The sequence below is a fragment of the Falco punctatus genome (assembly GCF_963210335.1).
Source record: "Falco punctatus genome assembly, chromosome: 1".
NCBI lineage: Eukaryota > Metazoa > Chordata > Aves > Falconiformes > Falconidae > Falco > Falco punctatus.
The window spans coordinates 22,612,655-22,638,731 of NC_137580.1; the positions used below are offsets into that span (position 1 = coordinate 22,612,655).

The 26,077-nt window shown below is 41.4% G+C and overlaps 1 protein-coding gene across 39 annotated transcripts in view; it reads right to left on the bottom strand.

Annotated features, from left to right (window-relative positions):
* ANK2 (ankyrin 2) overlaps positions 1 to 26,077 on the bottom strand; it is a 395,080-nt gene that overhangs the window by 87,110 nt on the left and 281,893 nt on the right. For 35 of the 39 annotated variants that reach the window (XM_080373623.1, XM_080373646.1, XM_080373648.1 and 32 more), the window contains 13 exons: positions 21,828 to 21,926; positions 19,623 to 19,820; positions 16,526 to 16,624; positions 16,257 to 16,355; positions 13,637 to 13,735; positions 12,256 to 12,453; positions 10,219 to 10,317; positions 9,622 to 9,720; positions 7,817 to 8,014; positions 6,249 to 6,347; positions 6,043 to 6,141; positions 3,288 to 3,386; positions 1,058 to 1,156 (listed from right to left, as the gene is read on the bottom strand). In XM_080373623.1, the coding sequence (XP_080229749.1) occupies positions 1,058 to 1,156; positions 3,288 to 3,386; positions 6,043 to 6,141; positions 6,249 to 6,347; positions 7,817 to 8,014; positions 9,622 to 9,720; positions 10,219 to 10,317; positions 12,256 to 12,453; positions 13,637 to 13,735; positions 16,257 to 16,355; positions 16,526 to 16,624; positions 19,623 to 19,820; positions 21,828 to 21,926 (1,584 nt within the window). The remainder of the gene's footprint in view (positions 1 to 1,057; positions 1,157 to 3,287; positions 3,387 to 6,042; positions 6,142 to 6,248; positions 6,348 to 7,816; positions 8,015 to 9,621; positions 9,721 to 10,218; positions 10,318 to 12,255; positions 12,454 to 13,636; positions 13,736 to 16,256; positions 16,356 to 16,525; positions 16,625 to 19,622; positions 19,821 to 21,827; positions 21,927 to 26,077) is intronic. The other 4 variants (XM_080373654.1, XM_080373641.1, XM_080373642.1 and 1 more) reach the window with 1 other exon arrangement.

Consider the following 26,077-nt stretch of genomic DNA (forward strand, 5'->3'; position numbering starts at 1 on the left):
GTGGCATCTTGAAAGCAATCTGTGGATTTTTATGCCTCTGAGCTTCTAAATGACATCCTGATCAGACAGGTTTTCTAGACTGCTAATTCTTCTTGCATTAAAAAAAAAAACAACCAAAAATACCACCCACTCCCCAAAAAAAAGCAAAACCAAACATAACCTTACAACAGTGTTACACAAGATAAAATGCAGTAATGGAAATTTAAATTAACACTAATTTCTTAAACAATGCACTATTTCTAATGTTCTCTCTTTCTACCTGCTAAAAGACTTGTAGATAGGAGGTAAAAGTCCAAGAGAACAAACCCTTAGCCTCCCAGAGTGTCAGAATATATGTTTTCTCTGGCTTAAAGCAACAGTACCACCTTGCTGACGTTCAGCAAATACTATTTATTCACAGACCCTTAAGTCAAAATACAGACTACCAGGAGTATGGAGGACTGAGCACAAAAGGAAAGACTCTTTTGTATGCTGGAAAAATAGGATCTATTTGAACTGAAAGTGACTTGAGAACAAGATGACTGATGTGATTCAGAGCCATCTAGTGAGCATCATTAATCTTGGCACCAGTCCATGGCTAGCACAGTCCAAATGCTAAGAAGTTTGCTCTGGTGTGCTGCAACGGGTGAGCCTCAGTAGGTGTCAAAAGTGTGGAAGTGTAAGGACAGAATGAAAAGGAGAGGTGAAAAGAGAAACAGGACAGGATCTAAACAACAATGCACAAACTTCTGAAAAGTTTGGGTTTGCAGCTCAGACCCTTATCTAGAAAAAAGTTTTACTCTGTTCTTAAATAGTTGTTTTCCATCTGTATACACATAGATTTTGTTACCTAGCTCAGTGAAGCCTGTTGTGTTGCACACACTTCCACGTGCTTACAAAATACACTGAAGGCACTGGAGCACTTTTGCAAAAATCCAACAGAAAAGGGGGATTAAACCAGAAAAAAAAAAAAAAAAAAAAAAAAAAAAGGAAGAGATACATGGAGAGTCTGAGGGAAGAAAATAAATATAACATTCTGAATAAAGAAGAGAGACATTTTAATGCATCTGCAACTCACAGTTGTGGTGGTAGTAATCTCCTCCGTTACAACCTTCAGCGTATCGACCACTGAGATATATCCCAGACGCCTTGCAATAGCTAAGGCAGTGTTACCATTCTGAAGAGAAGAGAGAAGGGGAGAGAGAGCGCAATGAGAGGGAGGATTGTGATGTGAACCAATGAGATCACTCTCAACACTGCATGAGCCAGCATTTCCATCCAAAACAAGGCACAGCCTAGGAAAATCACTGTTTTTTCACTGTTACATCTGACTCTGCCTTTATAACTTCTTTAAGACTATAGCCCTGATTACCATGGTAACACAACACACTTACATCTGCCTGCTATTCTAAATAAAAAAGTGCTGTATGGTTTAACCCTTCAGGGCTCAAATTTCACTATACAGGATGTCTTGCCTGCAGAAGTTCATGTTTTATTTTGCAGAAATGGTTCTATGTCACAAATACACTTCTAAAAAAATGTATTTTAAAATGTTACAGTTTCACTTCCATTTGAAAATCAAATCTTTATGAGGAACAATGCCCACTTTGGGGAATACAAGATTACAGCTGTGTTGTCCACATACACTTCTGTTCCTCTTTACAACAAAACCTATGTCCAACAAAAGTACACAAAAGCTAATGGCCTAATAAACACAAACACAATCTATATAAGGCTTGGGGGTGGGGAATTAACTTCTATTTAAATACATTTATTTGCAGTTTAAATGCCCATGATATATACACGTGCAAGTCATCAAACGGTGGTCATTGAAATGATAATTTAGTAAGTGTTTAAGCCTATTTATCTCCATTTCATCACCTGGAACACTGGCAGTCCATGGTTCCCATGTCACTCAACTTGGGGAGAGGAGGAAAGGATGTTTACATGAGCCTTTGTAAAGAGCTCTACACAGAACTGGTTTATGTTATTTTGCACTGAACCAAAGGACAACATACTGGCCTACTGGTGGAATCAAGGAAAGCCACTGTACTGCTCTTTGCACTGAAATGATTTCTCTTGTGACCCCACTGCACTGTGCGCAGGATATCAGCCTGAGGGCTTCTTTCTACTTCAGGATTGGCTTTAGTTATCTATAATTTAAATTCTTTATTAGCCTAGCTCAGCAACCCTGAAGCAACACAGCATTTGCAGATAAGCAGCACAAAATGAACAGATTAACATCTTCAGAGCAAAAAAAAAAACAAACCCAAACCTGACACTTACTGTCACTTGCACATTAACTGCTCATATCCCACTCCCATATTCCCCTGCCAGATGTCTCAGGTTGAAATTCTATCTCAAGCTACAGGTTGCTATGTGTGGACAAGAACAGATCTAGTACCTGAGAAAGCATGCAGACTGTGCAGTAAAGACAGATTCCTGAGACCTTGCTTGGATTTAGGTTAGATTTGGGCGTGACAGCCCCAACATGAGGACTGAAAGCAAGCAGGGAGACCTTCGGTTGAATATGCCCAATAGTACCTACAGCCCCAGGAGCTGATTACAATGACCTCTCGCTTGATGATCTGGTGCATAAACTCATATTTTAGACAACTTCACAAAAGATTACACAATGTGATCGTTCCAGGACCAAACAGGGTGCCAGCACTGATTTAAGCATGCACAATAAATGTACACAGACACTCGATCCACTCTGGGGAACAACACAAGTTTTGGACATTCTAGCTGCATTTAGAGATCCCCCAATTAGAGGTGACTAATAACAACATCAACATGAAACGGGATGATTGCATTCCTGGCTGACCAGGCAGAAGGAGCTGTGCCAGAAGTTAATGAGCATCTTTGAGGAGGTATTAACGTCAGTCAACTCAGTAAGAACCTGAAACAGATCCAGTGAATAGGGGGACAGAAATTTGGGTCTAAATCTTCAAAAAAGCCCAGGTTCTGACTTTCCCTTCATTTTTTATGGAAGGATCCTTACTGATACCAATTTACAGACACAAGTGTTGAGGCAGAGGGCAACTGAACAAGCACAACACAGCTAGCTGTGGCCAGCCTGACCCTGCAGCTCAGAAATTAGTTTCCCTACCTCACGTTTAGCTTAGTGCACAATGAGTTAGATTTGGTCTGAACTACCTTAAGAGGATAAGGAAAAGAAAAGGAAGTTGCATTTACACATCTGACAGCCAGCTGCATGAGGAATACAGTGTGCTCTCAAACCCTCAAAAAGGAAAGAAAAAAACTGTCCAGGGAAACAAGTTCCCACTGACAATTTTCAGACTTACAGTGGTGATGGCGTTGGGCTTGGCCCCATGCTGAAGAAGAACGTTAATGATGTGAGTGTGGCCTTGCTGAGCAGCTTGGTGAAGAGGAGTATACCCATTCTGTTGTCCAAGGTGGTTCCAATAAAAGCAAACAAACAAAGAACAACAACCACCAGTGATTAGACACTTTGCTTTGCTTCCTTCTGCTCCTTTTGAGACATTTCAAAAAGAAGTTATGGTCCATCAACCCAAAGTTAATCTTCAGTAATAATAATATGCCTTCCCCAGATTAATGAAAAGATAAAGGAAGATTATATTTTTATTTATAAATCATCTTTCATCTACAACATAAACAATCTCGATAATCCCTCATTTCCTAAATCAGAAGGAGGAACAATGATGAATGGTTAAGTTAAAGTGGCATGTTGAGGGCACAGAATCATAGCTGGAGCAGAGAACATTTTTCTTCTTCTGACATCTTAGTTTTCTATAGAAGCCCCAAGATTTGCCTTTAAAATATTTCAGCCAAGTTAAAAAAATATATGATTTTTAACAGCAGTGATTTGAGAATACTTGCTTTTAAAAAGGCTAACAATACATACCTATTACAAATGTCAATCAATTTTAGCTATACTTTGCCTTCAAAAGGCTAGACCAAGCTGTAATTACACCTAAAACCACGTATACAATGTCTGTATTAATAAACATGCTTAACTCCATAGACTTATCTGCTCCAGTGATTCATTCTAATGTTACATAATACAAAAACATAAGCAAAGTGTACTTCAGCTTGTTGATCTGAGATGGTATTGTGTAAGTCCAGTCAGGCAATTCATTTACAAAATTATTTGCAATTGGCTTTGAAAGCAAGAAGAGAATAAACTAGAAGAAACACCAAGTTGATCTTACTGTACACTTATGCAAAGCCTGGGGGGAGGCTCTGAAAGACACACTCTGACAATTATCCTTTTTGCAAAGTAATAAATGCAAGTAATGCTTTGTACTACTAATTAGATAGCGATAGTACAGAACTCTTACTGTTCTTATATTTACAGTATGCGTACTAAGAAATTGAAGGAGGAATTTACTGTGGGTTGTAGCGCAAAGTAAATATGCTATCTTTACTTAAATACTAGTGCAGCCCCTCAAAAACAGAATTCACCCATATTGTTTTACATTGGAGATCGCAAAAACCATCATGCAGGCTTTCTCTAATTAAAGACCAAGCTGCAATAGAGGTTACTTATTCTTTAACACGCCTATCCTGAATCCAGCCAGGATGGATTTGCTCTTTAAACTGATTCCACAGTACCAGCTGACAGGTTGCCAGTATTTTTATTAGTCCCTAGGCATGAGATTTTGGAGAACAACTGCCCCATACTCTCATGCAAACTTGCTGACTTTAATTATTCTAAATAAGTGAGCTACCTGGGGAAATGGTGTCAGAACCTGGCCCAGTGCCCCCTCAGACATACAGTGAGACCTAATACTAAAGACACAAGTATGTCTGTCCCTTTAGTCAGCCTCCAAATACCTCAGCTGAATGTCTTGGCAGCTATCATTTGGATCCTGCCAGTGTCTGCTTTATTAATTCCTATCAGCTGTTTTTCTAGTAGTGTGGCCTGTTCTTTTGGAATCCCTGGATTTTGCCCATTGATTCTGGGTGATCTCACAAGGCATAGGCCAGCATCTTTTATTTATTTACTGTGCTGTTTCTTACCACATTGAGCTGTGACCACTGTGGTGAAATGGTGCTTTGAGAAATTATCCATCCCAGAGGTTGCGGCTGGGGACAGAGGAGCTGGCCAGACGGACCAGCAGACCACAAGCCTGTGACTTTGATTGGATCTTACAAATACAAAGTATGCCCCTAGAAATATCAACAGATTTCTTCACGTTCATCCCAAGACATCCAACCTGAAGCTAGTAGCTAGCTATTGCCTGAAGCCAGTTTTAACTAAGCTGAAGCCCTGCAGCTCTTGAGTTTACCTTCTCTTTCTGATAAGGGTGATGGAATGATACCTGGGATGCAACACACCCACTGCTGTCACCAGAACCTCTCTGTGTATACTCAGAAGAGGGACAATTCTTGATACAAAACACATCACATTCAGCTGTTGTGCCACCAGTTTATACTAGAAGAAACGGCTGGAGTCAGTGGATTTTGTTCAGACTTTGGCTAGAGGCAGTCAGTACCATTTCAGTGTAACTGGTCAGTAACATTGTACCCAGATTCCCCTCAAAAAACCCCAAACCTATCTTCAGTAAACTGCATTCCCCCACCACAGCTGCTTCCTCTCCCAAAGTCATACCACCCACACATTGATCAGCTGTAATTCTTCCCACTCTTCTCCCAGCAGATTGGAAAGAACCTGGCATCACCCTCAAAGTGTCTGAATTTATACATATTAGTTTGGCAGCACACTGGTACTACACTGGTGTAAACCATGTGTAAATGAGATCAGAAACAAGCTTGCATTTGTTAGTTTGCAAGTAAAAAAAAAAAAAAAAAAAAAAAAAAAGAGAAAATAAATTGATTCTCTATCTCCTTCTTTCATATACCTGAAGAGTTATCTGACTTTTCCTTTGTGAACACCACACAATGAGATGTAGCAGACAGAAAGGATTCCACTACAGCCACGAATCACCATATGTTGACATCTACCATGCAATAATCATAGTTTCCCAGTAAAAAGGCACCTATGGTATGTATTTGTAGTGCTTGGTTACCAGGTTCACTACGAAGAGCAAAAGCAAGCAATGAAGAATTCTTTACCTTTGTTTTAGCATTGACATTTGCTCCCTGCTTGAGAAGAAAATTCACCATTTTGATGTTTCCATAGTGACACGCCACAATTAAAGGTGTATAACCAAGCTACAATAAGAGAACAAAGAAGTAAAACTGCAAGCTCAGTGGAACATTCCTTTTACAATGGTAGCATCCCTTGGCACACTGGACACAGTAGCCCCTCCATGATTTACCTTTGTCTGAGCATCTTGGTTTGCACCATGCTTCGTGAGTATTTCAGCTACATTTACTTTATCCTCTTGAGCTGCAAGATGTAAGGATGTCAGTCCAGTCTGGAGGTGGAATATACAAAATAAATAAAGAAAAAAATAAGACTAAAAGCTACTTTACGTGAGGAAAGAAATCTAGACTTTCCCACTTCCTCATCTTTAAAACATGAAGAGATCCTAACTATAGCTCCTAAGTATGTGTGTGTTTTTTTAAACAAAGTAGAGTTGATGTTTCTCCTGTTCTGGCTCACAAACAGCTCCAAAGCAATTACATCACCATAACCACAGAGTAAGACTTTCAGGCATCAATGATCATGCTTGGATTTTATACAATAATGTCACTTGGGTAGCTGAGGAGCCCATTAATAAATTAGGGAATTGCATTCACTGTGCTTCCCACTCCTCAGACAGAAAACGGAACCTTGACAACAGCAGGCACGAGTCAGAAATAAGAAAATATCTCCAGAAATAGATCCCATTCAAAGATACCAAAGAAATGGATGCAGCCTTTAACTAAAAGCTCACTGTGATCACGCACACGGTACTTGCCTGTCAACAAGGCCAGGAACAAATTTTGTAAGAGAAATTAAAATCACCCTATTTCTCTTTGGTTAGGTAGCATAATACATTAATTCCAGACAACAAGAGCATTGAGCTTTCTATTTTGACTTGTATGAACAAAAGCTGCAGGCTTTTGACCTTAAGTAAGTAAGACGTACATATATACCTGGATAAATCTGGTGACCTATGGTGATCTACACTAATGGTTTTTTTGGGGAGAACTTGTTTTCCTATGAAAAAGCTGTCATGTACAATCATTAAAAAAAACCACCAAGAAAATTGGAAAAGCCCTCCATAGGCTTTTTCTCACTTGCTACTCTGTTAATAATGTTGTTTTGCTATTTGCCAGACCCTGCCAATTACTTCCACTTGGAAAGAAGGCTGAAGGGTAAATACATGAGAAAAATTGTCTTTGCCGGCAACAAGACTGAGCTGTTTTAGACTGTAACTCTCAGTTTCTGATAGAACCTTTTAAAAGTACCCACGGACCCACAAACCCCAGAATTTTACATTCCTCTTCCTTTGCAGCTAATGTAAAACTTCAGGAGCATACGCAAAACACCTGAGAGATGGCAAGGTTGCAGCACAAAAGAAAAAAAAAAATACTGCAGTCCTACCTTCCTGAATGCTCAGAAACTATTTTCTCTTGGTCTGCCTTTCCTCCTGTAACCTCTCTACCAGAGCCAAGCATTTTCCTCTGGTCACAGCAAACAGCTGCAGCTCCCTCTGTGCATTACTCAGTACAGCTATTAATTACATGATATAAGCTAATCAGTCAATACATCTGCCAGTCCTAGATATCTTCTCACTTCTGCTGTTCACCCACCTGTTGTCACTTCTGCACTCTCAGAAATATGTATATAAGGAAGTGAAGCTGAGAATTCCTGACAACGTGACATCATTCCTGCACTGTACTTTGCATCTTACTGGATACTCCCACCCACAGTACTTCGTCTCTGGCCGTGAGTTACCTTTGTTGCCACATGGATATTGGATCCTTTCTCCAAGAGTAAGGTCACCATGTCAGTGTGACCTTCTTGGGAGGCCAAATGAAGCGGAGTGACTCCCTGCTTGGTCAAAATGTTGGTCTCAGCCCCATAGTTCAATAGAGTGGAAGCTATCTGCATCTGGTTTTTCTTGGCAGCAATATGCAAAGGGGTGTATCCATTCTAACACCAGTCAGGAAACAAAATGAGAATAAAGTTAACACAACAGCCATGTAAGCCTAAGAAGTCAGCTACCATAAAGCAGCGTTATTTTATGTTACCCTTTATTACTAGATATGAGGGTTCATTACATTTTCAAAGCCAGACATGTCCCACATGGCCCTGCTGTTGTGTTGCTTTGTCCATCTGTTATTTTCACCATCTAAACAAGAACAAAGCCAGCCCTTGCTAGGGTGGGCAGGACTGTTCAGCAGATACCTCCAAATTATCCCCGAGTTTGACACCTACATTTTGAATAACCTATGTTGTAAATATTCACTTTTGACTGATGAGTGACATTCTCAGCGATGAGTGATGGGTGCACACTCTTCATCACATTATGCTTTTTCGGAGCGTGTGGGTAGAGGTGTGTTTGCATATGGAATTTTGATACAGCTCATCACGGCACTGGCTGGAAACAGCAACAGGGAGAAATGTTTTTCTGAGCAAATTAACAATTTAAGCAAAGTAGAATGGCATTGATGGTTCTTTCTGGCAATAAGACAACTTCCCACTTTTAATTGCTTTACAACACACTGTGGGGGAAAATTCTGGGTTACAGCAGACAGTCTCCCTGGAGGTGTTCTGCTGGCTGGTCTATGTTTGGTTTTTGTTTTAAAAGGAAGCTTTACCAAACTATCCTACTGCAGCTGCAGCTTTTGCTACTCTGCATGCACCGCTATGGAAACCACAGATCTGATACGATCACTTCACAGACAAGCCGCATTTTTTGGCAGCACATACAACAGCAGCCTCACATGGGGCAGAACATTCTGACATCAGCACCAATCTGGTTGTTATTTTCGCCTTTTAGTAGCCTCTGCCTAACATAGCGATATCACGACACTGCTCCTAACCCCAGAATGAATTCTCTGTATACGTGGTCAGAATATGCATATCATTTCTACTATTACACAATGCTAAAGCGACCTCCAGCTATGACTGAAGCCCATAGAACTGGGCTGAGACACATACTTAGCTACACATACATATTTTTCAGTATTTTTCATATTTTACGTTCTTCTTCAACAGAGGTCTGAGGGAGCTGTACGCTAACTCACGCAGTGGGGCCCAGCTTCCCGCCACGAGCCTCAGGCAGCTCAGCCACTCACCCGGTCCCATCTCGTACACCCAAAGCCCCCCCGACCCCTCCAGGCATCCCATTCCACTGTCTGACCCCACACACCCTGGCAATTACTTTTTTTTTTTTTCACAGAACCGCGGCGTCATGTCTGTTGGGAAGGAGCTGTGAGCCCAGCGAGCCCACCGCTGACCATGGCCCCAGGCGCCGCATCTGTGTGTGTGTTAAACCCCCCCGGGTGGTGACGCCGCCCCCTCCCCGGGCAGCCTGTGCCCATGCCGGGCCACCCTTTCCCTGAAGACATTTTTCCCCATATCCAGCCTAAACCCGTTCCCTCTTGTCCTGTGGCTTGTTCCCTGGGAGCAGAGACCGACCCCCCCTCACAGCCCCTGTCAGGCAGCTGTGGGGAGCGGTCAGGCCCCCCAGCCCCTCTCCAGGCACACACCCCCGGCCGCGGGCGGGCTCCCCTCAGGCGGGCGGCGGGGCTCACCTTGGCGGTGGCGTGTGGCGAGGCGCCCTTCTCCAGCAGCAGCAGCGCCACCTTCTGGTTGTCGTAGTGGGCCGCCACGTGGAGGGGGGTGAGCCCGTTCTGTAAGGGCGGTTACGGCGTTAGGCTGCGCTCGGCGGGGGCGGCCGCGTTACGGAGCCGTTAGTGCGGGACGGGAGGGGACAAAGAGGGGACGGGAGGGGCGGGGGGCAAAGCCAGGGCAGTGGGCATGGCCAGGGGCGGCGGCCGCCGTTAGTGGGGGAGAAGCGGTGTCGCGGGGTGGGCGCGGGCGGCCGCACGGGTTGTCCCCTCTCAGGGCCCAGGCTGAGGGGATCCCGCCGCGGGGCGCCCCGTGTTCGCCCTCTCGGGTCTGGGCAGTGCGATGGCCCCGACGCTTCCCGAGAGCCCCGTGGGCCCTCAGCACCCCGTGCCCTCCTGCCAGGGCCCCGGACCCCACACATGGCCATCACCGTGGGGGAGCGCGGCCCTAACAAAGGGCACAGCAGCTGCGGTCGCCTTCCGTGTGCGTGTTTCACGCAGCTCTCGCTTAAGGAAGAATCCAAAATGCTGCTGACTTGTTTTTTTCTTTCACGGCAGTACCTTGCCAGCTGAATCGGGAGAGGCACGACGCTGCAGCAGGAGCTTTGCCACTTCCAGGCTCCCGTATTTGGCCGCCACATGCAAAGGTGTGAATCCCTTCTGAAAAAATCCAGGAGACAAAAAGCAGATGTTTGCGTTAAAGTCAGGCTGACATCTCGCTTCTAAGAACTACATCTTATGTGCTTACTCTTCAAGCTATATTCTAGCTCGCAGAATCAAGTCATACCTGGAAAGAGCATCACCTCTTGAAAGCACTTTGAGATGCATGAAATACAAGAAAATAACTTTTCCTTATATTATTCTGCCTCAAGTACATGCTGTCAGGCTGGCAGACATCTTATCTGATGCAGACTCTACTAGCGACATACACTCTGTGTGTGGGCAACAAAGGCACATGTTCAAATTCTTACTCCAAACCAGCTTCACTTTTTAGTTCCATGATGACAGCTTAAGAAGTATTTCCTGTATCAATTGTTGCCAGTAACAATGAAACACCAACCAAATTCAGTAAGGAAAGCTCCAAACATCATATTCCTCCTTTAGAGTTTGGTGAAGAATGATGTGTACTGGGACTCATGTACCACACAGTCACTGAGTTCTGCCGCAGTCTCTGAACTGCAGCTAAAAAAAAAGTCATGCCTGACTCAATGGCAGTGCTTTTGGAAACACACTGCAACAAGGCTGAAAACCTTGTCTTTTAGAGAGTCCTTTTCTATATGTTTTAATAATGCTTGTCAGTACAACAGAGGTGTAAGGTCCATGACAAACTAACATGCTCTTTGCTGGATCTTTTAAATTTAAAAAAACCGTGTTGATAAGGAAACCCATGGATGCAAGACAGTAGGTGGCAGGCTGCACTGCTGCCCTGACAGTGATTCCAGGGAACTACAATGACCTATTTGACTGACATGTAAGTGATGTGTAACGTTTATTATCGTTATCATCTTGTTCCATTAATCCCACCTTAGAAAGGGTTTACGTCAGGGAGTCTCAAATATTTCCAGTATCATGAATCACAGGTTTGTAGAGAGATCACCTAGTGGACTACTACATCTCCTATCCATAATTATAGAATGCTCCTGCAGTACTAAAGCAATATAGGAAATTAGGAAAGTATTTAGTGTATTTTTAGCCACTCTAATGTGATTTAACAGCTGGATAAAAGCAGAACAGCAAGTATTCCCAGTAATCAGTGGATCATAATTTGAAAATTGCTGGTTTAGTCTTCTAAACCCTGGAAGACACCCCATTGTTCAAAAATATGTTTTAAGCTACAGCTGGAAAATCAGGGGTACTTTTTTAAGACCTAAAACAAGAGTGAGACTTAAATGATCCTCACTTAATCACACATGATAAATTTGGAAAAGCTATCTTGGCACATAATTAATTCTGGTTGCAGCTGTTTTCTTATGCGTTCATCATTCTGCTAAGAATCTATTGGTAAACATTTTTGGCTAACAAAGCAACAAAGATTCTGCAGACTATTTCTTTTAAAACCCCAGACAAAATGGCCTATTGTGTCATATGACACCTCATTTATAGAACCACTGAAAATAGATTCAGCGTTAGATGTGACGGGACAGATGCTGACTTGTATGTTTTAGGAACATTCCCTTCAGCTAGCACAGATCAGAATTATTTTACTATTTAAATAAACAAGATATTGAAGACTAAGCAGGCCTGTTCCTAAAATTTAAAAAATTTTGGCCAAAAAAGCCCTACCCATAACACAATGGGAAAGAGAGAAACAAAGACTTGGTGTACTATTTAAAACTGTCAGGACCATGTATTTATCACGATCTGCATTTGGCTCCAGTGGGAACCAAACTCCCAACTTCAGATGACAGCAAAACACATCAAAATTTGATTAACTTCCAATACTTTACTTCAGTCTATTGGGTCGCTGTTGATTAAAAAAACAGAAAACCCAAACTAGTTCAGCTTCTTAGTGTGAAAGGACATTCTGCGTGGAACAGGCGTGCGCTGGCACATGCTACCTGTGCTACTGGAATGCAGACGTAAAGCATTTTGTCTTACTTTGGTGGACATGGAGTGCGAGGCACCTGCCTCCAGAAGAACTGATGCGACATCAACTTGTCCCTCTCTGGCAGAGATGTGCAGTGGAGTGTACCCATTAGTTGTTGCGGCATCAGGGTGGGCCATGTGCTGTAGCAGAAGCTGGACGATCTCCGTTTTACCCAAGCGAGAAGCAATGTGCAGTGGAGTCTGTTCTTCCTACAACTCAAATCGAGTAGATAATTAGTGCAGGTAGAACCACCCTGAACACACTACTCTGGTTGATCCCAATAGATCTCTCCAGGCATTTGTCTTGCAAAAAATCATAGGAAGTAATAGCACAAAGAAAGGCAGTAACAGAGGGCTCGGGTTAAATTTGCAGTGAGCTTCGCCAAGGTCTTATTAGAACAGAGAGAACTACAAAGGAAAACATTGTTCTTCTCTTTCATCAAGCAGATAACACACATCTCACTGTGAGCATCACTTACTCCTCTGTGTTCTTAATCTGTTTTACAACAGCTGTACCTTGCTTTACAAACAGTCCCCTTGGTTTCAAAATCTGGCACTAACTGCTATCAGAACCTCTGCTGTTTGGGTTTAGGACACGGCTGTGCACCTCCTTGCTCAAACAGAATAGCTATTGCTGGTGTGAGTCAGGTGCATTCTAGCTGGGATGGAGTTAATTTTCATCACAGCAGCCCATATGGTGCGCTGTTCTACATTTCTGACCAAGAAAGCATTGATAATGCACCAGTGTTTTAGCTATTGCTGAACAGTGCTTACACAACACCGAGACGTGCTCTGTTTCTCCCTCTGCCGCCCCAGGGAATAGGCGGGGGGTGGGCAAGAGGCTGCGAGGGGACACAGCCAGGACGGCTGGCCTGAGTTGACCCAAGAGATAATCCATACCATATAACATCACGCTCGGCAATAAAACAAGGGGGTGACTTTTTCCAAAGGAGCCACTGCTCGGAGACTGGCTGGTCATTGCTCTGCTGGTGGGAGGTGGTGAGCGATTGCTTTTGCATTGCTTGTGGGGAGGAGGAGTTGGTTTTGCGGTTTGGGTTTTTTTTCTTTAACCTTCACCTATTAAACTGTCTTTATTTCAGCCCAAGAGATTTTCTTGCTTTTGCCCTTCCAGTTCTCTCCCCCATCCCACTGCAGGGGCAGTGAGCGAACAACTGAGCAGGGCTGAGCTGCCAGACAGGGTCAGCCCGCCACACGCATTCCCTTTGGAAGATCTGTGCAGAAGTAAGTTCTTGTTTTCAGAACTCGTTTTAGGTGTGCTTAACATTGTACCAACAGATCAAATAGAAATGAAATTGCTCCTCCCTAGCTCCCCTGTTTCAGCTATGTTTTTTGAGTAAGATAAAGCAAAGATAATTGTAAGCAGAACACCTACCCTTGCTCGGGCATCAACCAGGGCCCCATTTCTCAGAAGGCAGCGAACTACTTCCACCTGCCCAGCACGTGCCGCCATGTGCAACGCAGTTTCTCCACGCTGCAGAGAAGCAAAAGTGTTTCAGTGTCCTAAACCTCCATGAAGAAACAGAGCTCCGATGGTGTAAATTCCACCCACGTCTGCTTGTGCAGAGACCCGCCTTCCTGCCAGCTGAGGCTCTGGCTTCAGACCCAGCAACAGGTGGTTCAGGAGGGGGTGTGCATCCATGTCGCTGGGCCTGGGTAGGCATTGCCTTTGCAAACTCGGTGAGCCCAGACAAACCTAATCTCACTACAGAGGGCCAGAATGAAAATCCTAGCTTATAGAAAATTCTACCGTATAGATGCCTGTGGTCACATATGTTCCCTAGCTTTCTACATAACACTGCATCAGCTTGTGTGCCGCACAGGAGATAAGAATATATTGAGCCTGTCTCTCTCAAGGGATCATGAGGCACATGAGCCTCAAGATGGAAGGGGATATTTTTCCAGATGGTCTCTTCCTGCACACTGTGTGGAGCTGGCAGCATTAAAAGGCCTTGCAATGGCTGTGCACAGCTGAGCCAGCATATGAAATGTGTAAAATCTGTGCTCAGCAGCATGGCTATGTCTGCAGGCTATGGAGTGAATCTTGTTTCAAGCCTTCTGTAGCCCACAGAATCTGAAGGAGAATATGAAGTTTTGGAAAGCTGACTGGAGTGATGTGGAATTTCAGATCAGGATAACAAAGTACGAATGACACATTCAAAGCATTTACTTTTGCACAGGTTTGCAAAGGAACACTGAACGCGAGTATTCCTTGACGATGGCATTTCTAGCTTAATTTTGCACTGACCAACATTCTTTGAGTGCACTGTCCTGAAGTGAACTAAAAGGGTCCCTGTACAGTTCATCAGTTTCTAGCACATGAGGTACTGACAGTTCCACAACCAGGAGCTCTGTATTTATCTGTTATGTTATGACAACACAGCAGGACCGATCACTCCTTTGTGTTCATTGTTCCTTCTCCTTACTCTAGAGCTGAAGTATATTCTGTTATATGGCTTTTATGCCCACAACTATCAAGTTGAAGTGTAATCACCAAAATGAACACCCTGCATCAGAATCAGGAATCATGTCTTCTTGTCCCTTGTTTAGATGTAGGAAAAGAAGCAGCCTGAGCCAGCCTATTATGAAATTCTAATTAAAGCAAACCCTCTTCACCAGGAGTCAATTTATCTTGTCATTTTAAAATTAACATTATATTACCAGCTGTGATTAATAAGTAGGCAACAAACAAAATCCCAGTCCTAGCTACAAACCTTAATAGAGAATTTCATCTACATAAACTTTATTACCTGAAGAATGAGCTGTTTAAAATGTGAATAAGGTTTACATTTCACACACACTACAGATCAAATTTCTCTAAAGACCCTTTTGTACTTGGATTAGCAATGCAATTTAGCTTTTGGAAACAGTAATTCAACAGGGAACTTCAGCTTACCAAGTAAAAGCCAAGACACCTGTGTAGCATAAATTGTAAAAGTGTTAAACTTTGCACAGAAATGTCTGGTAACACAATACTTTTAATTGCTTCCACAAGAATTTCTTATTGGCTTTCATATAATCAATAAAGTTTTTATATAAAGACTGCTTCTATAAAAAAGTATGAATGCAGTAAGAGACTATCAAGAAAAGTCTGTTCTAATGATTCAAGCAAACAACTCTGTGTGCTCAAAATTTTTGCTAGGTTTCATGTAAGATTTTTCTGAGAAAAACTGATGAGACCACTGTTCCTGGATGACTACATCTTTGTTGTTTTTCTGTTCTTGGGAACACCTACCTATAACCTTATTTAGGTTAAAGGTAAAAGGCTGCTTTCAAAGTGCAGGTGTTCCTAAGTTGAGTATTTGTTTATCCTGACAAATATGAATGGTAAGATATCTATGAAATACAGCTCAGAAAACTACCATGTTCCTTTTATTGTTATTCCTCTTGGCAACTAAGCTACTGGTATACAAACACTGATTTCTATGGTAAGTCAGGTTCTGCATTTTGTGTTGCCTCCCAAAGGTCACATTTTCTAGATTTAAGCATGTTCTTTCGAAAGGCACCAGCTCCAGGAATTCCCTGTGTAAGAGGAACATCTTGAATTTAACATTCTTACTTTTTGTTTAACTGTTAGGTTTTAAGCATTTTCTATCCTTTTGCTGATACAAATGACACAATTTCATGGCAGCCAGTGAAACTATGCAAGCAGAAATCGGAGCCATTTGGACTTAATTTCATCCTTCAAAACACAGTCTTTGCTGGGACTTGGCTTATAATCAGTTCTGGATGTATTTGGTGAGCTTTGTCTGTTTCTAAGGGAAACTTTACCTACTCAAGCACTATTGAAGAATACATGAAACCACAGATGGCTTATGATGCATATACAATCACCATTTTCCCCCCTTCGCGAAAGGTGCTAGAATAATTTGTCCTAAAATGCAATAAAGTCATAAAGTATTGTTAAAATGTGACCTTTGGTTGAGCTACATGGTAGGCCAGACCCTTTTCGGAGGAGGTATTGCACAGATGATTCTAGTCAAAGCCATACTCACAATGTTAGTGACATCGGGAGAGGCTCCGTTCTGCAGCAGAAGGAGGACTATGTTCAAGTGGCCCATAAATGCAGCCACGTGTATTGGTGTGAGGCCCGACTGCGAAACAAAGCAAGAGCAGTTTTACTCCTCTGCACGGGCGTAGGGAAGGGGCTTCTTCGTTTAAATAAAACATAAGTGAAAGTGAGGCATGATAGGAGAGAGAAAAAAGGAAGTAAAAAGGGAGAGAGAGAAGGAATGTTTCTTCAGGACACGAAACATTTTTCTACCTCTGTTATAGCCTGGATTGAAGCCCCATATTTCACCAGGAGTTCCATGACTTTGATGCGATTTTTCTTGCAGGCAATGTGCAGTGGAGTAAAACCATTCTGTGCAAAAGACAGTCATGTTAGTTAAAAACATGCAGCTACACTTTCCACACAGCTCCATGCTGACACACTGGGAGCAGAAGGGTTAGAGTACCAGAAGCAACTGTTCCTTAAACACAACAGGTTATGAATTACAGACATCTTCCAGTAGTCTGAGGCAGAACAAAGCAGCAGCGCTGCTTTCTTCTCAGGCAATGGAGAGAAACTGAACTTCCACCTCCAAAACCCAAACACAGGCATGCCCGCTCTGACTTTCAAGTGTATGTGTGTGCACATGTATGTATGCAGTTCCAAAGGTTACACATGTCTATATGTACAAATGACTTAAAGTGGTTTCCAAGATTAGCTAACACAAGGAAAATGTAAGAATTTAGAGTGATCACTTTGAAATCAGTTAAGTGTCTTTTGAAATGTATAAAGCATATTCTGTACCTCTCTAGGAAAAGAACAGAGGTTCCACCTTACTTTGTCTTATTAGAATATCTTGTAGTCTGAGCATCTATGTGTATTTATTTTTACATTTACGCATCAATCTACAGTATCTTATATTCATGTCTATGTGCACATGTGCATTCTGTGAGGTATCTTAAATAAATAATCACTACTTTAGCCATGGTTTCATGATACAAAGTGTTCACATGTGAAGTATTTGTGGCTCCCTTTCCTTTATTCCTGCCCTGCTGAGTCGTAAGGCATTGTAAGCAAGGTGTCAGCCTTGATCTGGATTAAAACGAAATGGGGCAGGGACAGGAATGAATGACAGGTCGGGAAGGGAACATCTAAAAATCAAGATTGCAACCTAGCATTTTGTTTTGTGAGACAGTAGTTTCCATGTTGTGCTTATTATACGCACATATTCATTTCTTTGGAAACGCTTATTCAATAAGATCGAAGCCCAGATCAAAGCATGTCTTCATACTCTACACTGTAATACATGCTTTGACTTCAAGCTTTTTTTATGTACTATTATAGTTAATGCAGGTTAGGTGTGTGCCTAAAGCTAAGCAAACACATTATTTCACCATATGTGAAAAGCACAGGTAACGCTTTTAGATAATGTTGAAGAATTCCTGTTTTCTAATGAAAAGGATCAGTATTACTAAACAACTAGCAGTAGACAGAATTTATCAGTGAAATCTCAGCTCATGGGAAGAGGCATGTGACAGATTATTCTACAGAAAGCTTCTGTTAGGGGAAATGTTAATTACTAGCTCATTTGAAGGTGCTTTAAAGCATCTACAAACTGAAAAAGCTAAGAACTAGTATAGTGCTTGTATCCCCAAGTAATTTTGCAAACATTAACAATTATTTTTTTATCTATCTGAAAATGGATTATTTGTAACATTTATTCCATCACAGGACTCTGCTGAAAATTATTACTACTATTAGCCTTCTCCAATTTCTAAAGAAAGAATCAAACCCATTAGATATTTTACCTCCCACACAATATATCTCAATATATTTCACAGGGAGTTTTACTGTTTCAGAAGTTTCCATATTTTCACTTAATTTTACTGCTTGAGTTGATTTAATTTTCCTACTTCTATTTCAGTGAGGAACAGTTTGATGGGGGAGAGGAGAAGCAGAAAAAATGTATCACTAACAGAAACTATGAGCATCATTTAGTATATTAAACACTATAAACAACCCAGAGGCGACAAGTCCCTGATGGGAGATGAAACAAGAGTGAGGAAAAAAAAGAGTCTGGAGGGAAGAGAGTAGAAAGGCAGCGGCCTGAGGGTGTTCTCATTTCATTTCAGATGTTTCTCAGGGAGGGAGGCAGGGAGAGGAACAGAAAGTATATTTCTGGTCATGGAAAGGAAGAAAAAAATATGTGGGGGCTAGCATACAATGTGTATGTGTGGGTAGCTGAGGAAAGTACAGCTAAAGATAAACAGAAGACTGAAAAGAAAAACAAGAAAGGATGAAAACAGCATCGAAAAAGATCAACCAAATGAACTTGATGCTGAGAAAGACAAAACAAGAAAAGTGTAAGAGGAAGCCAAGAGGCGTTATGGGATATGTGGGTATAGAGAAGCCAAGAAAAATGAGAGGGCCGAAAAAACCTGTTTCAATGAAAAGGGAAGTAAATAGGGATATAAAGGAAATAAAAAGGAAGTAAGGGAAATACAGATAGGGGAAGCCTTCACAGGAAAACACAGGCTCATACTGAAGGCAAAAAGCTGGGGCAGACGTCGGAGTGGCCAGCAGTGGAAGTTCTGTGGAGGCACTGAATGCAGCAGACAATGGCAGACTTCTTGCCATGCAGAAGTATCTCAAGTGTACACAGTCTCTTTCTTTCCCCCACTGAGTGTAATATATCAGTGTCTTAACTTCCACCCAGCTAACAGTTCAGGGGGACACTTCTTATTAGAGAATATTGGAATGTTGTCTGGGTTTGGATAAACGTTCTTGAAAGCTTTATATGTTCCCGAAGCCAAAAATGATGTTTTTCTCTCAGTTAGGGGATAATGGTCTGATCAGTGAGTGAAAGGAATCCTACCTGTTTTCCTGTAAGCATCAGAAAAACTGGTTTTTGAAAAGGAAGGGAAGTGGCACCTAATAGAGGGGAATGTTATGATTTGATAAATGCAGAAATACTAGCTTTTCAATATATTTTCTCTGTGCCAATTAACTTACTGATTCAGTTGAAAGTTTTGAAATTGTGTATCGTATCATATAGTATGGAAAACCAAACCTTTAATTCAGTAAAATAGCAATGCATACATTAGCATCAACTAGAAATGGCTTTGATTTTAGGAACCCCGTAGAGCTTCCAGACCTTATACAACAGCCACCTGTCACAGGACATGGTCCATCACTAGGCCTAAGCACACGAGACAACACTGGTAACCAGCAGGCGTGACAAACCCTGTTGTTACTGCAACTATTTAAGGTTGTTGGGAGTCTGTTGGCAGTTTTCACTTAGCTTTACTGGTAAGAGCTATTCATCTGCCCTGGATAGGTTGGTTACATGACACAGGTGGGACAGGTTTACCAGGGCACGAGCATTGGGATTTGCTCTCTTGTCCAGAAGGAGTTTGGTGACACGATAGTGGCCGCAGTGTGCGGCCACATGGAGGGCGGTCAGGTAATCCAGCGTGACATCGTCCACGGGAGCTTTGTGCTGCAGTAGATGTTTGACGCATTCCACATGGTCACCCTGGGCCGCCATGTGAAGTGGAGAGAGTCCATTCTGCAGCAAAAGAAAATGGCACAGTAACTTCTAGTAACTCTCACTTAGATCGTGACACATATTAGAAGGATGCCATCATGAGTTTGCAGGGTACCCCTATCACTGAAACAGAGCCACATCTGAGCTGGAAAAAAAAGCTGGAAAAAGCTATAGCCACCCCTCCCCTTCCAGCAAATACAGGCAAATTTAGAGGACCATCACATAACTACCTAAAATCAGGATTTAATCAAAACAAAAGAATCTAATGGTCTTGCCTCATATAATAAAACATATCTTGACCTTAAAAGACAGTTCTAGGGATACTCATAACAGTAAGACATAGGTTGTATGTTAATTAGCACCTACTTACCATTCATCATATTTATTAAGAGACCTATTTTTTTTCTTTTAAGTGTTCAATGAAAAAAAAAAATTATATTGGCAAACCTGACCCCTGAGCTTCTGGGAAACGATACTTTCAACTACCATCATGGTTGGACCTTTTGTTCAAACCATAACACTTGCAGGGCAGTGGAAGCAGAGGTTTTATAGCCCTGTCTGGCTTTAATATATCTTTTTGTAAATATTCAAGTCCATGGAAGGTAGACAATTAAGAGGAAAGAGAACTGTTGCTATTAATATGTATAACAAGTTATTTTCAGAAAAAAATAGTTTTAATATTTACATATTTGTCTGTCTCCAGTTTGGAACTATCTATTTCACTTAGAAGCTAAAAGTGGAAGTTGTTTTTAAATCTAATTCCATTTTACACACAATAACATACTTTAAGAGTGTTGTTTAAAGACAGACTATAACTTACAGACTTGAACGAGAAACTGACTGTCACCTGGAAGGAGGGAATTATTCACTGCACAGTTCTGCTTTGCTCAATCCTTGACACAGTGGGGACATCCAGATGCTGCCACAGCAATGCTGGTATTTTGTCCTGATGGGCAATATCTGCCTTTGAATGGCAACATCTGGGAATCCTGCCTGAAGTGTGCACAATATATATGGCAGGATCTGTTCTGAGCCTCTCTGCCTTAGTGAAGCAAGGGTGTTGACACATGAAGTTCTTTCTCCAAACGTTCTTCCACCAAAGGAATCAGTGAAACTATGTGGATCCCTCCTGCATAAACAGGTGACTTAGACTACTTGGTGTTTTCAAGGATGCATAGCTTGAGCACATCCTTATTTGATGTAGTTGATAAGCTTGCAACCCAGTGATAAAACCTCCTGAAGACTAGAGAGAGAAACAATAAGGGTAACTATGGGTCAGAGTACACTAATTGCCCTTGTTTTGAGCCATGTTTGAGGGAGTGGGGCCCAGTATGAAACTGGTATTTAAATTGTTTGTCCCTCCTGATCCTGCAGGGGACCTCAAGCATATCATTGCAATACTCTGTTCCACTGTTTTCCAGCTAATGATACCACCTACCTTTGTCAGGCACTCTGAAATTTACTGTTGTGAAGTGCTGCTCAGTGGGGTTTGCTATTCTACTCCCAATAACAATGACCAAAGGGGCAGCATTTGTAAGAAATGCGTTATCTTAGATGTGTGCTTTTCAGAAATAAGTAAGAACACATTGAAATAATTTTCCAAGTCTGAAATAGTCCACAAAAACAATTAGGAGAATCTGCAACTCACAGGTCCTAGTTAGCTTGTGTGAAGGATCAGAAAGTGCATACCAGGAAACATCTCTCGGGAGAGACTGACCCAGCTTGCCCATCTCTGTGTCCTATGGCCTTAGGAAGCATCACAAACAAAGTGCTTGCAGCAGCACTGTATAACATGTGTTTAGTCTGATATTATAGAAGGAGGGCAAAGAAGTCTATAGTGTTTCATATATTTGGTAAGGATAGTTCCTAATTATGTAAGAAAACCTTATTTTGGCTCATTCTGCCCATTAGTACATTTCCTTTGGGAGAACAGAACTGTTCTTGTCGTTTTCCTTGTCCTTTCAGTGACGTTGAAAATTCCATGGAAAGTTACATAGAGCTGTTAGTATAGTCAGATAAGACACACACCTTGGTCCGTGCAAGCAGTGGGGCACCTCGTTCCAGGAGCAGCTCCACAACTTGGTCATGTCCACTTCTTGCAGCACAGTGCAGCGGGGTGAGTCCATCCTTAAAGTAGAAGGAGGGAAAACAAATGAGCACATCCTTAACTGTCCGCCCTAGCACTCTAAGGAACATCCTTCCAGGAATGCAGCCCAACAAGCATGTAAAAATACTCTTTTTTAACTCCTAAGTTGGCTCCACAACACAAAGTTTCATCCCTGTTCTTCCTTCCACCAGTAAAGGACACACTAAGGTTACCGTTTCAGAGAGGAAACCCATTGTGTGTGGAAATCTTTTATCAAAGAGGATAAATGTGAGCATCATCACCTCCTTCCCCTCCTTCTCTGCATGGCTTTGAGATTGTATTGCTTCTCCCTGGATAATGCGTGCTGGGCCAAGGATGCTCCTTTAATCAACCCTTGTCCTTTGGATTGCTTTTGATGCAGGGATGAAATAAGAAATGTTCATACTAGAAAATTTACTTTAGAATTATTTTTCTTTTAAACAGGTAGCAGGAGAAAAGATTTTAAAACAGAGAAAAAGATAAGGAGAGAAACAAGCATAAAACCTTTTCTTTCTGAGAGCTGAATGGTGAATAAAGAGCTAACAATTTTTTGCTAAAATTGCTGTAAGACCACCAACTCCACAATATTTTTTCCATTGCAGAACACCACCCTATACCAAAACACTTGCTCAGGCTACTCAGTAAAGATCACAGCAGTGATAGCAGATGTGTCAATGAAACACTGAGCTAGCAGAATGCATTCTAAATAATTCTGCTACAGTTTGGACTTTATGCAGAAAATACAGGAAATATAAGGCAAGAAAAATGGTTACAAAAGAATATTAGTGCTAAATGACAGAAAAAAGAAAATGCATAAGATCTAGAAAGCTAAGTTTTCATCTCATTTATCTCAATATTGTTCAAGCATGGACTCGGAGGAGTCATGAATACTCATTCAACAGAGATAGGTTTATAAAGGTGAACTGGCAATAGCTTTTAATCACAAGAAAAGCCTTCTTCCTTTGAGACACTGCTCATCTTAGATGAGACAGATGCTGTTATTCTAGGGTACTTTCCGAAGAATCCAGTAACAGATTAATACACTGGTCTGAGATAGATTAATTACTTAGAGGTTAAAAACATACAAAAAACATGGCCTTAAGTATGAGCTAGTGGCCCTGCTCCATTCGCAGATACAGTTTGCCTTGCTGGAGTTCAGAGGAAGTCTACATCACTGTATTTTTACTGCTACTGCTAATATTTTAAAATTAAAAATAGCTTTAGACTGCACAGTGCCATTGCAATTGCAAGATCATTTTGGCTATGCAAACAGCCCTGTAATACGCTAGAAAAGGTAGTTCCAAGGAGCAGATGCTCCCTTACCCTCGGTTTCGAAAGCACAGAGCACCTTTCAGAGCCTGCAATGCAACACAGCTCCTCAGCAGCGAGGATCTGAGGTCTGTGGGGAGGAATTTTTCTCCCTTACCTATCTACTGTTTCCAGAGATTTTTCAGAAATGTGTGAAGGGGTTAGGTGTGCCTTGACACTTACCATCTCAGAGGCATCACTAAAACCCATGGAAGCTTTGCAATGAAATTCAACAGATGCAAGATCAAACCTGCAAACAGACTTCAGGGCTGTTCTGGACCTGGCCGGTGGGGTCAGTGTAAAGGAATAGGGTGTAACTAGCATATGGGGGGTGGGGGGGTGTCTGCACTGAAACTTCAGTCCCCTACATCAAGTCTTTATAGGCCCAGCTGGGGTATATTTACGTCTCACTGCCAGAGCAGTTCATACACACAGTTTCCAATAGTATTACTAAGGTGAGGAATATATCCCCCTTTCTAGAGGAGGTATTTATTTGATACCTCTTCCCAGTTTCTATATTTTGCTCTGTATTTTCAGTCAATGTGGGAGGTACGCTTTCCCTATCTGCACAGTGACTTTGATATTATTTTATTTAATAGAATGGCAAAAGAAAGGTAGAATTGTGTGAACCCTTGAAAAAAGAAAAAAAAAAAAAAAAAAAAAAAACCACAACAGGACAGATCCCCAGAGGGAGAAAAAAGAAGAAAAATACAAGCTACAAAACACATCAACTCCTCAAGAAAGTCAAGCTAAAACAAAAATAAGCACTAAATCATTAAAAAGCATGATTTCTCCTCTGTTCTTATCTATAATTCCCTCTAAAAGTGGGGATAAAAGTTTTCTACCTATCCTATTCTGTCCTGTCATACCCGTTATAAATGCATCATCATTTACTGTCTGTGTACTTTCCAGCAGGTGAAAGAAGCAATATGCTTTGTGGCCTTCCCATATAACTCTCTTCCCTCCTCCTGCCCTGGGGGAAAACAGCATATAAATTTTTTAAAATATTGCCTATTTAATACTTCAGATTCTATTTTTTGCTTATATGTTTTCTTCAAGGTGAGGGAAACTGAGAAGAGAGAGTCGTGGTAGTGGAAGAATTAGTACGTAATACCATGAAGATAAACTAACATTAGCCAACATCAAGAGACACACTGGTATACCAGATCAGTCCTCTTTTGCACCATTACCTATTTGCGATGAACCTCAGTGCTCTGAAGTCTGTTGCAGGACTTTGCCTATGTGCTTTTTTAATCATTCCATTGCTAATTGATACATCACATAAACTGAAGAACACATGCTGACCAAAATACCAAACACATCATTTGACACTACATACAACACTGGGTTGAAGAGACACAGACTTTGAAGCACAGATAATGGATATCCCATAAACACAAAGGCCACCATGCTGGGAGACAAGAAATTTAGCAATTTAATATCATAAGAAGTCAAATATTTATCTTCTCATCCCAAACAGCACATAATGGAGAGTTAAACGTTTTCATCTTCCAAGTGAAACCCTGCACCTGGTGTTCTGTTGTTGCCGTACGTGGTGCTCTCCTAGCTCACGCTTTCCAAAGTAACCAACAGCTGGGTCACTGCTAGAAATGACACTACGATCCTCTCTGTATGTACAGAAGCCATGAAATCCCATCAGTCCTAAGTTCCTCTTAAATGGCTCTCAAAGTAGAAGGTAAATTCTTGCCTTTTTAGCTTGAAAATAAATCATTGGTCATTTTTTAGCCTGTAAAATTCATTCTGAATTCTGTGCATGACTCCTAACTGCAGGGTTGGGGAAGATAAATTATTGGGTCCTTTCACAGTGATTAAAATGCTTTACTTCAGCTTACCAGAGAGGCCAAGACAAAAAGAAGCTGTGCTTACGAGAGATTCTTAATAGGAAATTACATCAGCAGCATCTTGACAGTGCTCATTTGAACTCATTTGACATTCAGTGCTCATTTGAACGAAGATCAATGATAACACATGAAAATTAAAGGCCAAATTATGAAAGAATTCTTCTGAACTGCAGCTGAATAGTCTCATTTTTATAAGGGTGAAATAAATTTTTTGTATTTTGTATGGTAGACATGCAAAATTGCCTAAATTTTCTCAACAAATAAAGGCCTTTCCATTTGTTCATTTTTCATTACTACTAAATCCCACCTCTTTAAAAATGTACAAGGCAAATCTCCCTCTTGCTCCAAGCTCTCAGAGTCTTGGCATAATTAAACATGCTCTAAAATATTCCTCCAGGTCTGCCCTTCAAAGAACAAATTTTAGAAATGCGGCAAAAAAATATGCCATGCATTTGCTTGAGTAATAAGATATTAACTTAAATAATCCTAAATAATAGCCACTATCTATATAGCTTGCATAGATAATCTGTACAACATTCCTTCCCACTCCCTTGTAAACATTATATGAATCCACTCAATTTTTTATAGTAAATGTCTGCATTGTGATTAGATATTTATAATCCGACGTTGCTTTAAGAAACGGTAAAAACTGCCAATGAATTATTAGTGCTCTGTGCACATGTGAAGACTAGAAGAAAATGTCACAGCAGCATTACTGCAGGAACACACCCCACCCCCCCACCCACCCCCCCCGTAAACATAGCACAGTGCCAAGACAGGGTTAGGATCCTGCTACAACGGCTTTATGGTGGGAAACCCACTACCATGCAGAAACAGCAGAAAGCCTTGCCTGTTTTGTCAGAATGCATATATACAAAAGGAGACATTATTACAAATAAACCTCATTAGGTTCCCAGAACAAGTGTTAAGGGGTGTCTGAAGCACATTCACCACAAAAAAAACAAGCCAAAACAAGCAAATAA